The 20,736-nt window shown below is 31.0% G+C and overlaps 1 protein-coding gene across 1 annotated transcript; it reads left to right on the plus strand.

The window, feature by feature from the left end:
* Positions 1-3,994: 3,994 nt before the first annotated feature.
* Positions 3,995-20,736, plus strand: LOC109808077 (transcription factor GTE1). The gene is made up of 8 exons (XM_020370903.3): positions 3,995-4,168; positions 6,284-6,499; positions 9,877-9,954; positions 10,228-10,452; positions 11,771-11,869; positions 11,982-12,040; positions 19,678-19,828; positions 19,972-20,736. Exons 1-8 carry the CDS (start codon positions 4,085-4,087, stop codon positions 20,158-20,160), a joined length of 1,101 nt encoding a protein of 366 aa, XP_020226492.1. The 5' UTR covers positions 3,995-4,084; the 3' UTR covers positions 20,161-20,736.

Raw genomic sequence — 20,736 nt, forward strand, 5'->3', positions numbered from 1 at the left:
ATATAAATTTTATTTTTTAATAAATATTTATTTAATTACTGAAATATTAAAATTAAATAAAATAATCAATAAAAAGAGATAAGATATTACAAAGAATTTTTAAATACAAAAACAACTAAAAATAATGATTAGAAAACACTTTTATGCATTATTATGTTAGCTTATGTCGAGAAAGAATTTAAACAAACAAATATTAAGCGATGTTTTGAGATTACCGGTTAGAGAATAAAAAATCAAAAAGTATATTTTTTTAAAAGAATAAGACTATATTTTCGCATTATTTTGCATACAATTCCAACATATAAAGAAAGTTACTCGCCGATTTTGTTTTTTTGGCCCGTGTCATGTCCTAAGAACATTGATTAACATGATACTTTAAGAAATTATTAATATTTAACTATGTCACTTTATTTTATTTTTTTCGTCCCTGGAGTATTTACCGCTGACAGCGGTGACTAATCTCCTCGCTACGTTGGAGGCACCTGGGATAGCTGGCCCCAAGATTTAACGCGGCTGCATACACAAGGTAAAATTCGAACTCCTGACCTTGCTTAAGCGTGGATCAACCCCTACCGCTGAACCACACGCTTGGGATTACTATGTCACTTTATTTCGATATATAATATGTTTTTAAAATATAAAAATTATTATTAAATTAGAACTTTACAAATATTTGAAATGATAGATATAATTGTGATAATATCGTATGATCAAAATAATAAATTTAACTTTTTTTTATAATGTTATTAAAAATATAGTTTTAAAAAATTAGGCATTTAATGTCAATTTATTTTATCTTGTTTATTATTATCACAATAGTAATTAAAAATAATAATAAAAATAACATCGACCAGAAAATTTTATTAACTTTCATGTTTTCTTCCTTATACATCCAATATGGATGTAAATGTAATGCATTTTCATTTATCACTCAATTGTTTTTCATATTCTTATTGAGATTGAGTTTTCTTCTTTTAATTCAAGGTGATATTTGGCGTTGACTCAAAAAAAATATTATATTAAACTATTAAAATTTATTTAAAAGATCGAATTCTCCCAACATATTTTTTCAAACATACAATTATGAAAAATGAACCCTTGTTCATATTTTTAAGGAAGAAAGTTATCAAACAATTGTATCACATCATGTTAATTATTGAGATTGACTATATCAATAACAAAGTCAGCTGGATTTTTGGTGTATATAAATCTTATCGAGAAGTCTAATGACATTAGCAAATAATTAATTTTAAATAAAAAATGTTCAAAATATTTGACTCCTAAAATATCATTAAAAAAACAAGAAACGCTCAGATAGGGATTGAATGTTTGTATGTAAGTTTTAAAAGTTTTTTTTTTTTTTTTTTTACAAATGAATAGTAATAAGTTTGCAAACAAGCTTTCATCTAAGATGAGTGTGGATTGAGGAAAAGAGAAAAAGAACATTGGTTGTGTTTGGATGGGTATTTTAAAAATTCAAGAAATTTGAAGTTCTTAGAATGTAAATTATTTTGATTTCAATCTCTATTATTTATTAAATATTTTGTTTGGATAAATCAATTTAAATTTTTAAATTTTTGAATTTTTAATTTAGATAAGTCAATTTAATTTAAACCGTAGAAAAAAGAATTTGGTTTTAAATAAATAAATATATTCAAAATTTAAAATTAAACTTTATAAAATAAATAGTAACCGATTTTTAAATATTGAATAATTTTATTAAAAAAAACATTTTTAATAAATTTTTAAAATTGAATATTCAATAATTTTACAAAAAAAAAGCTATTGATACTTTTTTATAATAAAGAGAGATAAAATATATATAAGTGATAAGAGAAAATAAAATATGAAGAATTTTAAATTCTTATTATGGAGAAAGTAGAGACACTTGAAGGAGTTGAATAAAATCACTAAAAAATTCAATACTTTTTGAAACAACAAATTAGTAACATGATTGTAAGCGTACAGACGAAGAGATAAGTAAAAAAATACACAATATTTTTATAGTGATTCTTATTAATTATTGAAACTACGTCCAATTCTTGATTAATTAGATAAGTTCCACTATCTTTTACAAAGATACAAGTATTCTTTCACAAACCATTTTTGGCTTAACCTAAGTGTTCTTTAACTTGTCTCTTTAAGCAACTATTCAAGTATTATTTTAATGCAAAGTCTTTTTCAACTTCAAACAATTAAGTATTCTTTTATAGTTAAGCCTCTTTACATTCAAAACAATAATACTAAGTTAAATTTGAATAAGATAACAATGTTATTTTATCTTATTATCATAATGTGATACAACCTATTAAGTTCAATGATTGTTACAAAAAGAATGAGTGTATTTTTACAATGAACTAATGTTCTCTTTTCTTTCTAAAACTTCTAGTTTCTTTATATAGTTGTTTTGTAAAGATGATCGTTGTAAATCCTTGAGCATTTCTCATAGGCTTATTTTGTCTATCTTCAACACCATTCCTTTTAGAGGGAAATGTCTATTTGTGCATTAAATGCTTCCATTAATTACGTTTCATCAAATTGTCACTTCTTATTTGATCAAGGAAGCTACTTATCACATTTTAGTTCCTTTAGTGAATTGTGAGTATCGAAAAAAATTATTTAATTTAGTTAAACAAAAAAAATCACCAGTTTCATATCTGATTATAAGATTCTTTCAATTAAATTACACTATTTAAGAAAATTAATTAATTTAGTTAACAATACTAAATTTGTTAATAATTTAAACTTTTTTCCAAAATTACATTTAACATCCCTTAAATTAATCTTCTTTCTTTCCATTCAATCATTTTTCACCTAATTAATTAATATTTGGAAGAGAGATATTTATGTATCTATTTATTTTCTCTAATCTTAATAAAAGAGTTTTTTTTTTAGAATTAAATATGATTTTAGTCCTTTTTGACTCTTTTTTATTTTAGTCTCTCAAAAATATTTTGCTTGATTTTAGTCCTCCAAGTTTATATAATACATATTTTTAATCATTTTTATATAATATTAACTTTTACCGTTAAAATAGGTCACTTTAATATCCAAATCACAATAAATTTTCTAGTAATTTTTTTATTTAAACAAAGAGTCTCCCACCAAACTTTAATAAAATCCTTTCACAAATTTAAAATAAGATTTTTTTTTCTCCACTATCCACTATATCCATAAACATTCATTTTCACGTCTTTGTTAACAAACATCTAAATTTTTAATTTCTAATTTCTGGTGACATTGTTTCACTCTAAACCTCAATATGCTAATTACTCTAAACAATACCCATTCTTCTCCCTTCCCAAGCGCTTTAAGGTATTGCCTTTACAAAACAAGAGACCCTTGACTTTCTCGTTGAGAGTAAAAACAAAATAAAAAAAATAAAAAATAAAATAGAACACTTCTAAAACTTCTATCTTTAGGTTCAAGAGTAAATAGTCAAAAATTTTAAGTGTCAAATTAATTTTTACTATAAATCTTAACTTAATCATAATATTTTAAAATTAAAAAATTTCATTTTAGTAAAATTAACGATAATTTAAATACTGAACTGACCTATTTTAACAACAAAAATTAATGATATTTTAAAAAAATATTATATAAATTTAAAAGACTAAAATCAAAAATTTATTAGGGACTAAAATCAAATAGAATTAAATTTTAGAAGACCAAAAATATATTTAATCCAAATTATTATCTAACTAATTGTAAAATTTTATTCTCTTTTTTCAAAAAAATTATTAATTAAATAAATATATTTTAAAATCAATATAATTAACACAATTCACAATTAAAAAATATATATCTTATAAACACTAAATCCTAAAACTTATAAAAATTCACAGTTAAAAAAAAAAGTCACACAGACAAAAAAAAAAGCATTAAATACCAAGTAACATTAGTGAATAAAAAAAATTAAAAACCAACACGTTTTACACTGATTAGTTATTAAACAGAAGTGTAAATTAACTTAATGGACATATTAAATGCAGCGCAAGCATCAGAGACCCGAAACCAAAGGCAACACAACGGTGGTATTTAAAGAGACTATCGAAGCGCAATACTCAAGGCAAATTGAGTTGTGATGGACGCGGATTCTGCTCAGCCTGATGATTATTTGGAACCTTTCAGGGTTTCTGTTCAACAAATTCTCACTAGAGTCAACAAGGTTCTCATTGCTCAATTCCTTCTCCCAACACTTCTTCCATCACTATCATGCTTGTTATACTCATTTTCAAAGCTCAAGTTAGTTTAGCAGCAACAGTGTTTTAATTAGTTGAACTCGGATTCTTTGTATGAATTAGCTTACCCTAGAAATTTAATTAATAAATCGGCGTTTGCTTTATGTCACTGTTATTGTTCTTGTTGTTTCTTGTGTTCTTAGTTGTAGTAATTTACAATTAGGGGAGGGGCTGGAATTATAGTTCAAGGGTGCTTGTGACTTTATAAGTAAAGGAAATTTTATCTATCACTTGCATAATTTATGTAGTAGTTTAACCTAATTTGTGCAACAAATTTGACATATAACTAATATGGTATGCATAAACTTGTTTAATAAAGTAAAATTACTCGATTCAACTAATGGAGGGTGGGTCTAGTGAAGCAACCAAGAAATCAAAAGTGAGTTTGATTCTTCTTCTGGGAAGGAAGGAACCGTGAATGGCAAACAACATAGGGATTTAGATATATGGTGCTGTGTAATTCTCTCAATGAAGATTAGAGAGAGAAGGGTACTGCAAATGCAAAAAAGTTAACATAAATAATGAAAATTACATGAGAAGGATGTCAACAAAAAAAGTTAAAAATTATAAGGAAGACTTTTTGTGTGAGCACTGCCAGGCACATGCAAATATTTACCATCCAAATGTACAAAAATTAATAACATAGGGGTTAGCATAGTTTTTATTTTATTTTATTTTATTTTTTATTTTTTATTTATTTTAGATATTAATATTAAGAGAGGTTAAAAACATGGAGGTGACCATGGCACCAGTGAGTCACCCCGTTCCCTCTGCCCCTGCGTATGATTGCAAGTTTATTAATGGAAAAGGAAGTGATGGTTTGGTCCTCTGAAATGTTGGAGATTTCTGAGTTGATTTAGGGCTCAAAGTTAACCTTGTTAAAGTTGTTATAGTGGCCTAGATTCACTAGCATTTGTTAAAATATTAATTAACTATAGTTGTATACACAGTCCTCAATTATCTCCTCTACAGATGCACTCCTACTGTAAATAAGATAGGGCGTGTGTACATAAAATACAATTTCTCTTGAACATTATTTGTCAGATATTCCTATGAAAAAGGAATAGTGGTAGTAAAACACTTTTTTATTGGTTAAAATTTATTGAAAAATACAAAATCATGAGTGAGATTTATTAAATAGAGTATGAGATCCACCAAATTTAGTAATTTTTAATAAATTTCAACCAATGAGAGATAGAATATTCCAAAGAGCGAGTTAAAGAGTCAGTTCCTGACATTTCTCATGAAAAAAAATATATGATGTAAGATGTATATGGTACTATATATATATATTATCATCATGTTATAAAGCATCCATTGAATTGGAAACACATTCCTGATGAAATTCTCTTCCATTAAGAGAGAAAAAAATATAAACCATCTTAAATAAATTAAAAATAGTTGGGTCATTCAATGATTACGGGGGGTGGGGGAAGCGGAAATATGCTCTATTTTTTGGGAATATTTACCAACTTTACTCTCTTCTTTTTATGAGGAAGTTTCTTGTTTCCCTTTTGGTGTGATTTTAATGTGATTTTTATTAAATTAAGTTTCAAATGACTAGTAGCCTTTTAATGACCAGTTGCAGTGGCCTTAATTTGATGGGATTCCTTCCCCCCGCCCCAATTATTTTGGGGTCTGGTTTAGTAATGACCAAAACCATTTAACCTAGTTTGAATTATGATTTTGTTTTCATCTGTTATACAATATATTTCCAGATCTAAATTTTTTGATACCCTAGAAATAAATCCATAGCTTTGTTCTTGCTGCACTTTTTCTTACTCCTAATCATAAATTCATGAAGCTGCTGTTCTTGTTTTTTCACTGCATGATACTTTTATTACTATTTAGCTGATGTGTAAGTTAAAGGATAAGTAAATTTTAATTTTATCAATGTTTGATGGTCTAAAGACTCTAAACTGTTTAATTTTAAATGTTTGATGATAAGTGTAAATTTGCTAGCATGGAATTATGGACTTATTGCTAGTTTTGTGCTGTGAAATTCCAAGTTGAAAAATAATCTTATAGTGCCTTGTTTACAGCTTGAGAATCAAGTGACTGAGGTTGAACAGTTCTATGAATCCACTGATAATATTCAAGGTAATAATTCTAAAGGTGGCTCACTTGTGAAAGAAAAGGGCAAGGAGAAGCATCTTATTGGCACCAAAAAGCCACTGCAAGATGCATCACATACCGAAGCTGCTGCTGCAAAGAGAATGCAAGAGCTCATGCGTCAATTTTCCACAATATTACGTCAGGCAAGTGTGAATACTTTGCAACTTTTTTTTTTTAATGATCTATATGAATATACTTTCTCCTGACTCATGAGTCTCCTTAATCCTTATATTTGAATTTCATTTTTTAAATAATTGATCTTGAGGTATCTGTAGTTGTCTGTTAGAAAATGTTTTATGTATTTGAGTTAATGATCTGCCAAAAAGGTAATTCTGTTTTGAGATTACCTTTCAAAATGTATTGAACATTTTCAATATCTCAAAATTTGAACTCATGCAGGAACTCATAATCCTATTTTTACTGTCACCACCTCTATTTTCTATCACCTTTGAACACTAAACATCTAAGTTTTCGATTGAACATTATAGTTCCATTTGATCCATGTATCTGACCCCATCCTCTGGGAAAAGATTTGGTTGTGGAGTAAGTGGCTAAGAGGCATTGCCCTTTTATTTCCCTTTTCCCATGGGCAATCACATTTTATTATCAAATTATATTTCCCTTCTCCCATGGGCAATCACTTTTTATTATCAAATATTGTTAATTAGTTGTAGTTATACTTGTTGGCTGGATGGGGCTTGTATTATGATTCATACAAATGTCCTAGACTAAATTTACACTTATCATGGTGCTTGCTGTTCTGATACCTCCTACTATAACAAATCCACAAGTTGCAATTATTGGTTCCACGAGAATCTTATGCTGTCTAAATAATCGAACACAAGGTTAACGGAATTGTGCTAAAAGTAGTCAAATTGAGTAAACCTAGGATTAAATTCACAATATACACATGAGAATCAATTATGGATAGGTATAGGGATTAAGTTTACTTGCACTTATTTGTTTAACTCCCTCTTTCTCTACAATTACTCAATTTCCTTTGAAAATCCAATTACCTCTTTTAGTCTATTAATGATTAATAATCAAGTGTCATTACCAACCTTTTCCCTAATCAAATCCCCTATTTGGTCAGTTATGGAACTAGATAAAGAAAGCATAAAGAGCTGAGGGATTTGTTAATGTAATAATAACTAATTGGAAGCGACAATTGCAATCAAGGAGTCAATTGAAAGCCATAGTGGTCAATAGCGTGCTATAGTGCTGCTAGTGGCCTCATGCTGCGCTCTTGTTCACTGTTGCCAAGTGTTTTGAAGGAGTGAAGTTGCATCCACAAATTGTGGTGTTATCCCAGCAAATCATAGCCCTTGGGGTCACCAATCTTCAAAGGGTTAAAATCCCGTATTTATCCACCTGTATTATCTGCCACTTTTGGAGGTATTTTTACAAGTTCACCACGTTTTACCTAAAAAAGTTGTACACCTGTCTGATTAGAGACCAAGCGTACCTTTCTGTCACATGTATTTTTGAGATCAGAGATCACAGAACATGATAACTGCTGATCTTCTCCCTTTTTAGTCACTACACAGATTTGGTATTTCTGGCCAACCCACAGCACTGCAAAATTGTTCTGGCCAAAACTGAATGCATCAAAGCATAATTCTCCTCTGGTCTCTCCACTGTTCATGTCCTCTCTATTCCTAGAGGTCACTTTTTTTTTTTCCCAGCATATCTCTCCTGTATTTTTTGTGTGGAGTTAAGAGAAATACATAGTCTCATGTGTTACGTTATTTTTATTTCTAGAGAAGTCTCATGTTTCCCCTAGTGTGTTTTTTATTATAATTTTAAATTTTGGAGAAGACTATTCTGATGTCTTTTTTTTTTTTTTTTAGATGTTCCTTGACTTCTGTTGTTCACTCATGAGTTTAGCTCAAGACTTTGAATTCTCATTGTGAATTATGAATATTTTAATTTTGGGCAATTATTTATTTTAAATATTTATATATGTATAGTATAAGATTTTTACCCTGTATTTATGCTCCTTAAAATATCGGTCAACTAATGGTGGTTTTGGGGCTGGTTGCTACATGCCACTGTCCAGGGTAGATATCTATGCGGAAAGCATATCAAACTTGGGTAGATTCTAATACATAATTGACATGCCAAAACAAATCCAATTGCAAGGGAAAGACAGATTGTATTGAAATCAAGAAATGCCACAATCAAGGTGCAAGGTTTGCCAGAGCCCAAATGGTAGACCTTACACACAATGAAAAAGGAATTGAAAGGAAAAAAAGACTAATATCCCAAAAGAAATCCTAAAAAACCAAGTAGACAGAGAAGGGAAGCCGAAAGAATCCCAATGATCTTCAATCCTATGTCTCTATGAATCTATCCTGGAGTTACTTCACTGTCTTCTGTAGAAAAGTATTGAAATTAGGTTAAAGTTGGCCAAATGATGGCTTAGTCCCTTTTTATTTGAGTTGGGCCAAAAATTCAAATTTTGGTGCATCATCAAAGGCATTGTCATGAAAAACTTCCATAATTGATGTTGACATTTTACATTGTCATGTCTCTCTGCTAGAAGTGGCTGTAACATTTTTCATGATCATGTTACTACACCATAAGCTATTAGCACATTTGACATGGCCATGTAAAATCTCCAGGAGTTGTTTAGAATCTCCAAGATGCTGAATTTTACCTGGAATTGTACTCCTTTTGGCTGTGGTTCACTCAAACTTGGTCGTATCCTCAATCCTGGTTCAAATAGGGAAAAAAAAGTGAACCACACACTCAAATGTAGAACTCAAGATTATCAGGGTTATCTCGACTCTAAATGGTTTTCTTGCTGTTGAACACTTGGCTTTTGATTGAGTGCAATACATTTGATTGATTCATGTATCTGACCCAAGGCTTTGTTGTTGCTTTCATTTATCTTATTTTGGCTCCACCCACAAGTTTACCCTTTCTACGACAGTAATCATCATATAGTACCTGACATAATTTGTTGCCGTGTCCATAATCTATATTTAACATTCATCATAAAACAAATAAAGCAACATTGTCTGACCATGCCAATTTAAAACATGATAATGGGATAAGCTCATAATGCTTGAACTTAAAATAACTCGAAGCAAGATCTATGAAATGCAAATTCTCCTTCATCAAGTCAAAAGGAACTTCAAACACTACCAGAGTAATGAATAAGTAAATACATAGTGAATAACAAACCAAATAACAGCAGCTACCGGAAACACCAGAACACAAGATCTTTGAAATGCAAATTCTCAATCCCTTAACTATGACTAATTCATTGTTTAAATTCTCCATTTTTCGATTTAAAATAAAAACTAGTATGAAAATGTGGATATTATGTACTCAATTTTTATTGTGAAGACATTCAAAAAAGCTCAATTTATTTTTTATTGTTTAAAGCTTTAGAGAGAATGGAGGGTAGCATGTTGAATGATGGTCAAATGATTTCCCTTTCCTCTGTTGAATATATTGACCCTACCAAGTTTCCTTTGAAAAATCAGTAGTGATACATCTTGATGTTTTGCAGATAACTCAGCATAAATGGGCTTGGCCATTCCTGGATCCTGTAGATGTAGAAGGTCTTGGGCTTCATGACTATTATGAGGTAATGCCTTTTCTTCATTTTAAAGCTTTTCTCTTGGTCTACACTATAGTTATCTTTTTACATAATTGATATATGAAATCTTTTGTCCTGCCTACAACCAAATATGCTTGAGCAAGCTTTATTGGAAAAGGGTTTAAATATTGGCTTAGTCTGTGTTCAGCAAGTTGTAGCACTGGTTTCACTAGTTGATCATCAATCTTTTATAGCAGTTACTTTTTGCTGATTGTCTTTGATTATATATCCGAAAATAATTTGTTTAATTTTCTGCCCTAGGTTATTGATAAGCCCATGGATTTCAGTACAATAAAAAATAAAATGGAAGCTAAGGATGGCACAGGATATAATAATGTCCGGGAGATATACGCAGATGTAAGGTTGATATTCAAGAATGCAATGAAATACAACAGTGACAAAAATGATGTCCATGTTATGGCAAAGACCTTGCTGGCAAAATTTGAGGAAAAATGGCTGCAACTTTTACCTAAAGTTGCTGAAGAGGTAAACTGTTTTCCAAAATAGTTTCCTTAATTTTTGAAAATGAAGCTTTCTAGTAATAATCTTGGGGGAACCACACCACAAAAAATTGTTGTAATTGGAGAGGCCCAAGACCTTATAAGTCCCATACTAGAATGCCATACTTCATATGTGGGACTCAAGTTTCATGCCTTGTAATTGGATCCTAACCTTTCACTGTGTACCGTAGCCCTGGAGCCTTTGACTAGTGCCTAACAAACACTGCAATGTCGACATCACCATGTGCATTGGATGTTCAACTAAGAGATATGGTAAAAAACACCGACACCAATTAATAAGAATCTTGGGAGAACCATACCATGAAAACTAGCCGGTGTAGTTGGAGAACCCAATATCATAAAATCCCACACTAAAACCCATACTTCTAATGTGGGACACAAGTCCCATACCTTGCCATTGGATTCTAGCACTTTCTTATAGATTTGTTAAGGGATTGGGTTTAAAGCTATGGTCTTTTTACCTATACACATGGTTGTCAAAATCATGATCCTGTTAAGTTTGGAGGATGGAACTTTGCTGATCCTAGGAGAAACTTGTTTTAGCTTGGATCATGCTGGAATCACATCTCAGCACCTAGAATTACAAGGATCATATGATCTGGCCAAACTAATCTTTTATGTAGATGAACATTGTGCTTAGAATAGACAGTAAGTTTTAACTGTGGTATCTCCAATGGTTTCTGACATTCCCATACCTTGGTAATTGATACCTCTTTCCCTTAGAATGTTTCTAGGGGATAGGCTTCTTTCATGACTTTATTTGATTCCTTGTAGTGGGCATTCCCAATTAGGAGCCAATTTTCCTTTAGGAAGTCCTTTGCGCTTATTCTAACCTTCTTGTCTTGAGAATGAGGTTGTTGACATTGAATGTCATTGGATGACATTCTTGTGTTGTAGGGTGGCCCTTTGTCCGCTTCAACTTGTGGGTAGTTGCTCTTCTTTCATCAATCATGTTTAACTCCTTTGGGAGGAGATTTTCATTTTCCTTCTCCAATTTCTATAGGCATGACTGCTTTGACATTATAGGTCAATGCTATTCGGAAAGGTGACTCTCTTAGTTGAATGGGGCATTGTTTTCTTTTGTTTGAATGATTGTTTTTCTTGGAGGATCCTTTATCCTCCTATGTCTATTTGTCTTCTATTTATCTCAATGATATTCTTCTTTTACAAAAAAGAAAAAATTGAAATGTTTATGTACAATTTCTGAGGCTGTACATGTTGCAGCTGCAATATTGGTCCTCCTATATTATTTGTCATTACCTTTCTATATTTGTGCATGGTAGGAAAAAAGACAATTAGAGGAAGAAGCACAGGCACAACTAGACATTCAACTTGCTCAAGAGACCTCTTATGCCAATAAGGCTAAGGATATAAGCACTGAGGTTAGTTGTTGGTTATTGTTTGCTAGTATTATGTTTTTCAGGAAAACCATTTATTTGATGTCACATAGGAGTATATTAGATAATTTATGCTGTCAACTACCTATTTTTTCAGCTTAATAAGGTTGATATGCTTTTGAAGAATCTCAAAGAAATGGTGATTCAAAAGTGCAGGTTTGTGAACCATTCATCATTTTTCCATGTCACTGACATCAAATGGAGTGGAAATTTGATATTGCATCTGTGAAGTTTGTGTCATATTACTATTAGTCTGGTTTATTTAAGTCTTGCTCTTTTGACAATATGATTGATGTTAAACTCAATGGTGATTAAATTCATGAAAAATTACTGAACCCTCTCGTTAAGTTTGTTTAAAATGTAGTGCATATTTTGTTTATTGAAAAGTTGATTCATTAAGAAGTGGAAAATGAAAACCGCCATATTTCTAATATTGAAATCAAATGAGTAATTTATTTTTACAATTTAATTATGTCATACAAGTAATTTTGTTGAAGGTTCAACAATAAATGTTGTTTGGTGCCAAAAAAAAGAACAATAAATGTTGTTAAGAAACTTTGATTGCCTATGTAGTTTTAAATTTTGTTAATCTCTAGATTAATTTTGAAGAAATACTTGTTTAGTTTTTAAAAGTTCTTTTAAGAAAACTAGTAAAAATATGCAATTATTTCTTGAAAATAAGTTGGAGCAAACATGCACTTAGGTTTGGAAAATAGTTCAACATCTTGTAGATTAACTAGGCATCATCCATTCTGTAGTCAGTTGAAGAATAAGTGCATTGAAGGATTTTATTTACATAATTACTAAAATAAAAGCTGTTGAGACTTGAGACTAAAGATAAAATAAGTTGAAAAAATGTCTTTCCAACTTTGTCAAAGTTGAAAGTTATTCTTATACATCAACAATAAAACCAACAAAATTATATGATTGTCTTTTTAGGCAGTAATTTGATTGATAGCTGTTGTTCTTTCTTCTTTTGTTGCTTTCTGTTCTTTTCACTTTCAGTCTATGTATATAATCACTAGATTCTTGTAGTAGTTGTAGTAAAACCATGTCGTCTATTTTTAAAAAATTGCCCCTTTAGAACCCAGCAGCTCCTAGATATGAAACTTTATGCCTAATTTACTTGCTCACAATTTTCCAATTATGGTAATGGTCTCCCTCAATGGGCTGAAGATTATTTTCAATTTTCCTGGTGATGAAACATAGTTGGAAGATAAAGGATTTGTATATTGATTGTACAATACAATACATTCTCTAATCTCCCTTTAATAGGGTAATCAACTATGTCTAAGTAAGGAAATCTTAAAAAGGAAAATCAGAAATAAGAAAATAAGGAAATAAAGAAATAAATATCAAGATGCAATGAGATGGTTTTGGACCCCCTAAAATATCTATGATGTTTACAACACTTTCCTTGAAGCTAGTAAATAAATATCAATCATCCCCAACTTGCCAATAAGTTTCTAAAATTTAGCAATATGAAGCCGCTAAGTGAAGACATCGGCCAATTGGATCCCCGTAGGATCATGTGCTATAATTATAAGGCCGTTGTCCTATTTTCCTATGATGAAGTGCTTGTGAATCTCTATGTTTTTGGCCAATTATTCTAGACTGCATTATGGGCAATACCAATAATTGAATTGTTGCCACTAAACAACGTCATGGGTCCCTCATATTTAACTTAGAATAATCTTCATCCATAATCCTTCACATATGTCGTGTGTCATAGCTCAAAATCCTTCTGTGCTAGATTGAGCAAATAAATTTTGTCTTGCTCCTCCATGTTACCAACTTCCCTCCCAAAAACATGTAGTAACCAAAGGTCGATCTCTGATATACGTCTAACCCTACAAAATTTGCATTAAGTATAAATTTCCTCGAACAATGTACATACTCTTGAATAATGGTTCTTTCCCTGGACTTACATTCAAATATTTGAGGATTCTATCAACTGCTCGAAGGTGCATCATCTCTCAAGGGCCATGCATAAATTGACCGAACACACTAAAAATATAAGCAAGATTAGGTTTAGTGTGAGATAGATATATTAGCTTCCCTACCAATCTTTGTATTGAGACTTCTCTACAAATAGACTTTCTTCACATCCAACCTTGTGGTTATATTCAATGGTTACCCTTGAGGTCTTATATTCCAATTATTTCCGTCTCTTTCAGAAAAAAAAGTACATCTATCGGGAATTAAAGATGAAGTGAATAAACTAACACATGAGGGGGGAGGGGGTGGGAGTTCCTTTCTTATGTTTAGAAACTACTGGTTCAGAATGTTCCAAGCTCAGAATGTAAAAACAGTAGTTTTATAAAATTAGTATGAGGCTCAGAATACTTTTCAAGAATATTGGTTTTAGTGTTATATTTTACTTTGCTTGAAAATATTGTTCTGTAATGAAGTTTAAATCTTCAGATTTAATAGATAAATAGATTCAGATCAGTGAATCAAAGAGAAAGGTAAAGAGGTAGCCACAACAGATTTATACTGGTTTACCCTAAATCTAGAGCTACATCTAGTCCTCACTATTCTAATGAGATTTATATAATAAGTAAACTCCAACCAACACAATTGGTAATACAACAACCTCACTTGGTTGTACAACTGTCTAGAGCACACAACTATTTTCAAGGCACCTAAAACAGATACACTCAGTGCTCACAGCAAAACTTTAACCACAACTCCTCACAGGTCTTGGTTGAGATACCCAAGGTAGAAAATACAACAAGTTTGTCTATAATGGTAGAGGTTTCCTCTCAGGAAATTAAATCTCACTTCTTTTTGTTTATACAATACATGCTTAGATTGAAATAATCCAAGTACACCATTATGATGTAATAGTTAAGACAGCTTCTTTCTGATGTAGTCCTTTAAGATATTTCTTTTGATTTTGACTAAGTTATCAGAGATGAGCATTCTCTTCATCATTTAGATGAAGTTTGCAGGGGCCTTCCGTTCTTCATCTTGGAAGTCACCATTCTGAACTATAATCTGAACTGCTTATTCTGACTTTATCTACTGAAACACTTACCAGAATTATTAGTTCAGATGTTATTTCATCATTCTTATTATTTGCATATATAAATGTTATTGTCATAATTAAAACCACTAGGGTTTTGGATTCAACAAAAGATGCCCTTTCTAGAATAGGCAACCTCTATTCCAATGAGGTACTTCAACTTTCCCAACAACTTCATTTCAAAATGAGTTGTTAACTTTTCTTTCAGTCAGTTTCTTTGCCTTATGCAATGATCATGTTGTCTTCATTGACTAGAAGAGTGAGTTTTCCATTAGGAGAATGTTCTATAAAGAGGGTGTGATCACCTAGATTTTGTTTGTACTCCAAGGATATCATAGCTTTAGTAGATCTTTGAAACCATGCTCGAGGAGATTGTTTGACGCCATATAAAGCCTTCTTTAGCTTGTTCACCTTGTTCTTTCCACCATTAGATTCAAATCCTAGGGGAATCTCCATGTAGACTTGCTTTTCTAGGTCTCCATGAAGGAAGACATTTTTAACAACAAACTGTAGCATGTCCTAGCCAAAATGGGCAGCTAATAATTCTCACTATATTCATTTTTGCCTAGAGACAAACATCTCTTCATAGTCTAATCCATAGGTCTCTGTGTATCCCTTTTCCACCAATATTTCCTTGTATCAATCGAAGGTTGCATCTGACTTACACTTCAATGTGTATTCTCATCTGCACCCTACAAGCTTCTTGTCCTTGGATTTGTCAACTATCTCCTAAGTTGAATTTCTCTACAATGCATTCATCTCCTCATTCATGGCTTTTATCCAAATTTTGTTTTTCTGGGCTACCTAGACAATACCTGGTTTTTGATTGCATCAATGGATGCCATAAAAATTTGATGTTTGACAAACAGACGATTAGTACAAACAAACTGAGAAATAGGATACTTGACACATGATCTTCTTCCTTTCCTCAAAGCAATAGGCATGTTAGTAGTAACCTCCTTGATATTATCTCTAGGGACATATACCTCCTGCTTGGACAATTGATTTTGCTGTGGGACCAGAGTGGGTTTCTCTCCCCTTTGGTATTTCTTTCTAAAGAACCGATCTTTCTCTTCTACTTCATTATGATCTCCCTTTTTTGCTTCACTATGGGCTTCTATAGTGTCAACTTCTTGAACATCTTGCAAAGAAATAAAAATTAACGACCCTAAGACAGACTTGATTTCTAGAATACCCTCCCCTAAAGCTGAAGGCCAACTAAGAAGGATTTTGTTTCATGAAATATTCATTGATACAAGGACTCAACGACCTTGAGGGTGATAACAATTATACTCTTTTATTTGAGGGGTAACTAATAAAGACACATTTGACAACTCTTGGGTTTAACTTACCATAGTGGGGACAATGAGGATTGAGAAAGGCATCACACCCAAATACATGACATGGAAAAGGAAATGATGAAAACATGTGTTCAATTAGACTAATACTGTTTAAAACGCGAGTAACATGTTAATGAAATAGGTGACAATTAGGAAATTTCTCCCCTATAGACATAAGGGATAGATATTTGGAAGAGGAAAGCTTTGGAAACTTCAAGAAGGTGATGATTATTTCTTTCCAAAACTCCATTTTGTTGGGGGTATTAACTCAAGTTAATACTATTGTCTTTAACAAATTTAGAGAATTCAAGATTTACATATTTTGTATCATTGTCCAACCAAAGTCTCTTAATAGACTCACCAAATTGTTTTTAATAAGACATTAAAAATTGACAAATATTTGACAAACCTTTATGTTTCATAAGAAAGGTCTATGACACAGTCCTCAATGAATGTCAAAAACAAATGGGAAAATAAAGACCTAAGCAAATTAAAAAAAGGATGTTCAAGATGCTTGTGGTGAAGTCAAATTTGGGAAGCTGCTTAAGTCTATGGTTGCCTATTGGCTAGGTAGAAAAATGTCCTTCATGGAGTAGTCTCACTAAGATTGTCCCACAGCTCACGTACAAAGGGATAACACAAATAATTTCGACTTATTTCTTAAGTCATAGGAATCTTGATTATCCCAAGCATAAAAGTATCAAACCTTGGGTCAGCTTGAGGTGGACCACCCCCTTCATTATGACTTAGTTTCATATGCCCTTAGAGGGTATGTAGATAGTTATGACTATTAAGGGCCTATTCGGCAGTCAGGAAATGATAATTTTATCCTATCTTGTTATACTTTGTTGTTTGATGTGTTAGCGGTATATGATAGTTTTATCATGTCCTATTAGTCTAGTATATTTTTTTTTATCCTGAGAAGTTGGGTTAGGAAGTAACAACATAAGCTTTCTCCCTCCTCTCTCTCTATGGATTATGTTATATTTTAAAATATATAATTATTATTATTGTTGTTGTTATTATTATTATAATAATAATAATAATAATAATATAAATAACAAAAAATTAATAAATCTAACATATATAATATTAAATATTAATTTATAAAATATATCATAATATATATTATATAATATTAATTTGCATAGTAATATATATAATGTTATATTATATTATAATATAATATATTAATTTATATAATATATATTATAAAATTTATATTCAGAATTTATATATAAATATAGAATATATTATTAACTAAATATTAAAATAAAAATTATTATTTAAATAATTTTTAGAAAAATATTTGAAAATAATTTTAATTTTAAAAATATTATTTAATTTTAAGAAAATTAACTACATAGATGAAAAAATATTATATAGTTAAAATTATATTTTTTAATTTAAAAATTAAATTAATATTTTTTTAAAAAAAATTAACTCCTATATATGAAAACAATCCTCTATCTTGTAGAGTTCTTTTAGGGGCTTTTCTTGGACGAAAGGATTTGTAGGGGTTTTTTTAATTTCTTATCTAATTCGATTTTTATTTATCATAATTATTTATTAATTAGATATTAATATTTTAAAATAAATTATCAATAATTAAAAAATATTTTCTTACAATATAAATTATTTATCATAAATCTAAAATATAATTTATATGTTTAAAAATCCTTATGTATACTTGTTTTAAGTATAATTTATAAATTCAAATATTGTATTTTTCATATATAATTTTTATAAATTTTAATTATATTATATATAAAAAAACATGTCTATGTATTACACAGGCTAAAATACTAGTTACATGTAATTTTAATAAAATATAAATTTTGTTACTTAAATATAATTTATACAATATCTTATTGGTATATATTAAATACAAAACATATAGTATAATAATGTTATCTGGTTTGTTATCATGATGTGCACCTAACATTTGGATATGGTTAAAGTTTATTTTGCTCTTGTCAAATCATACTCTTATCCTATCCTACTCTTATATCATATCCTATCCTATCCTAGCTACCAAATGGGCCCCAAGTGGATAGGAATTTACCTAATCTGGAAGGTCATTACTCATTAGAGTCCAAAGTAATTATTTTATCCTCAATTATTATTGCGCAATAAGATTTCACAGAAAGTGCAGCCAGGAAACATGAAGATATTCAATGATATTTACAACAACCATGAAGACATGAAAAATTCCTTCGATGCTTCATGATCCAAGTGCATGTTTGGATTAGCTTAATTTTTAGGGAAAATTACTTTTTTCTTAGTCTAAAGCTTTTTCAGTAAGATTCTTTTCATGGGGTAACATCTGTCAGGAATATTTTCATTAGTTATTTTAAACTCAAAATAAGCTATTCCCAATATATGAAGAGGTAGTATGTGTTTATTGTGGTCATTGGTCAAGTTTTGAAGTCCTGTTCCTATTTAATGAGGAGAATAAAAGAAATCTATATCATAGGAAACCCTGTTGCAAGTGTCCCTTTATGTTTGCTATTACCAGAAGATTTAAAGGTAAAACTATTACTAGTTATAATTACTTTCTTGGATAAAAATTAAGGGATTAGTCATTTAAGCCGCTGGATATTTATTCTTTTTGGTGCGAAACTGCTAAAGTTTAACATAAAATAAAAGTAACATGTACAGTCTAACATTGCTACAATAAACTACTACAGTAATGTGAAGAGTAATTGCAGAACCATGCTGGGACGGAGCAGTAATGTGTACTGTGCAGAAATCTAATATTTAGTTATGTTCTGATCTGAAAAATGCTCTAGCAGTAACCTAGCTGCCTGTCCAAAGTCAGAGTATTCAAAAATGTATTCTATCTTTCTTTACTTAGAATGAGGATTTTATAACTAATTGTTATGCCTTTATGAGCTCCGAGAATCTCAAGATTTTGTGAAAATTTACCTATTAGAGTATCGTATTTTGGTGCTCAATTATGATCATTAATGACTAAATTTTGTATCAGGTATAGGCCTTGAGTCAGATAAATGCTGATATGTTTTACAAGTAGGGATATGAGTGGTGAGGGACTTAACTAGACACTTGGCCAAACCCTCTTGGCAACACTTGTTCACCAGCCTCTAGTACAGAGGCTAAATTGGAGCACTCTCCCGTATAGACCCTTTCGGCAAAAGACCGGAGGGTACAAGTTATAATTAACCTCGTACCCTGTAAATCAGTCAGTTAGTGTGTTATTTCCTCCCAACTTTTTAGGGTAGGGAATTTAGACGTGTTAGGATTGTACTCGTCACATGGAAATGTGCAAGTGGCAATATTTAATTTGTCCAAAATATTGTATTTCAGTTTGGAGTTCTAACTTGTTTTGTGATGGTATTCTGTTGTTTTTTTTTGGTCATTCTATGATAGTGCTGATTATGCATATTTTGCTCTGATTACTGTAGGAAACTGTCTACTCAAGAGAAGAAAATGCTTGGGACAGCTCTTGGCAAATTGTCTTCCGAAAACCTCTATAGGGCATTGGAGATAGTTGCTGAGTCTAACCCAACCTTCCAACCTACGGCTGATGAGGTGGACCTTGACTTAGATGCTCAGGTCAGTGCTGTTGATCATTGTCTAGTCGATTATGTTCACCTCATCTATTGTCAAAATTTTTCTATCCTATACAATTTAAGTGGTTCTTTTGTTTAGCATTTACTTTTTCTAGTTACGCAACGTGTTTTTGTCATTATATACAGAGTGACTACACTCTATGGAGGTTGAAGGCTTTTGTAAAAGATGCTCTAGAAGAGCAAGAAAAGGTAGATGGGGGCGCAGCTGTTAATCCTAATGATAACCCTGATGACAAGAAAAACAGGAAGAAGCGAGACTCAGGTGATTCTTCAGGCAAGACAAACCCAAAAAGGAAGAAACTATCCAATTTGTGAGTCATTAGTGCATAGCATATGAGGCATTAGTGTTATTGAGCTTAAGTTGTTGAAGACAATGAGTTGGACAATGCAATAGGAACCCTATAACTCCTATAGCTATTCACCTCTATGTTGATGAAACAAAATATGGTCCTTAATGTACAACAATTAGGTTTGGCCTCAAGTGTGTGCTTTGTAGGAAGTCAGCTTTCGTAAGCAAGGAGAGCAAACCCTTTGCAATTCACAGAATAGAAGTCAACCATTTTGGTCTAGTTAGTGTTGTCTTGCGGTTCTGAGGACATTCTCAAATTTCTGAAAAGAATTGAGTTGAGGCATCTATGCCTCAATGCCTGTAAATGGCTAACATATGCGGAGAAAGAAAATCTACATCTTGACCGACCTATTAAATTTGCAGAAGCATAGAAAAAGTTTCTGCAAATACCTCTTTGGAGCAGCTTAGTGGATTTTTTTTTTTAAATTTTTTTTGGCTACATAGTCATATCTGATGTGATGGGATATAAACTTGTCATGTAAATGTGGTTTTGATTCGTTTTATAAATGCTCAATATAACTTCATATTCATTTGAGACGAAA

The sequence above is a fragment of the Cajanus cajan genome, chromosome 5 (genome assembly GCF_000230855.2).
Source record: "Cajanus cajan strain Asha chromosome 5, NIPB_CcT2T_4, whole genome shotgun sequence".
Taxonomy (NCBI): Eukaryota; Viridiplantae; Streptophyta; class Magnoliopsida; order Fabales; family Fabaceae; genus Cajanus; species Cajanus cajan.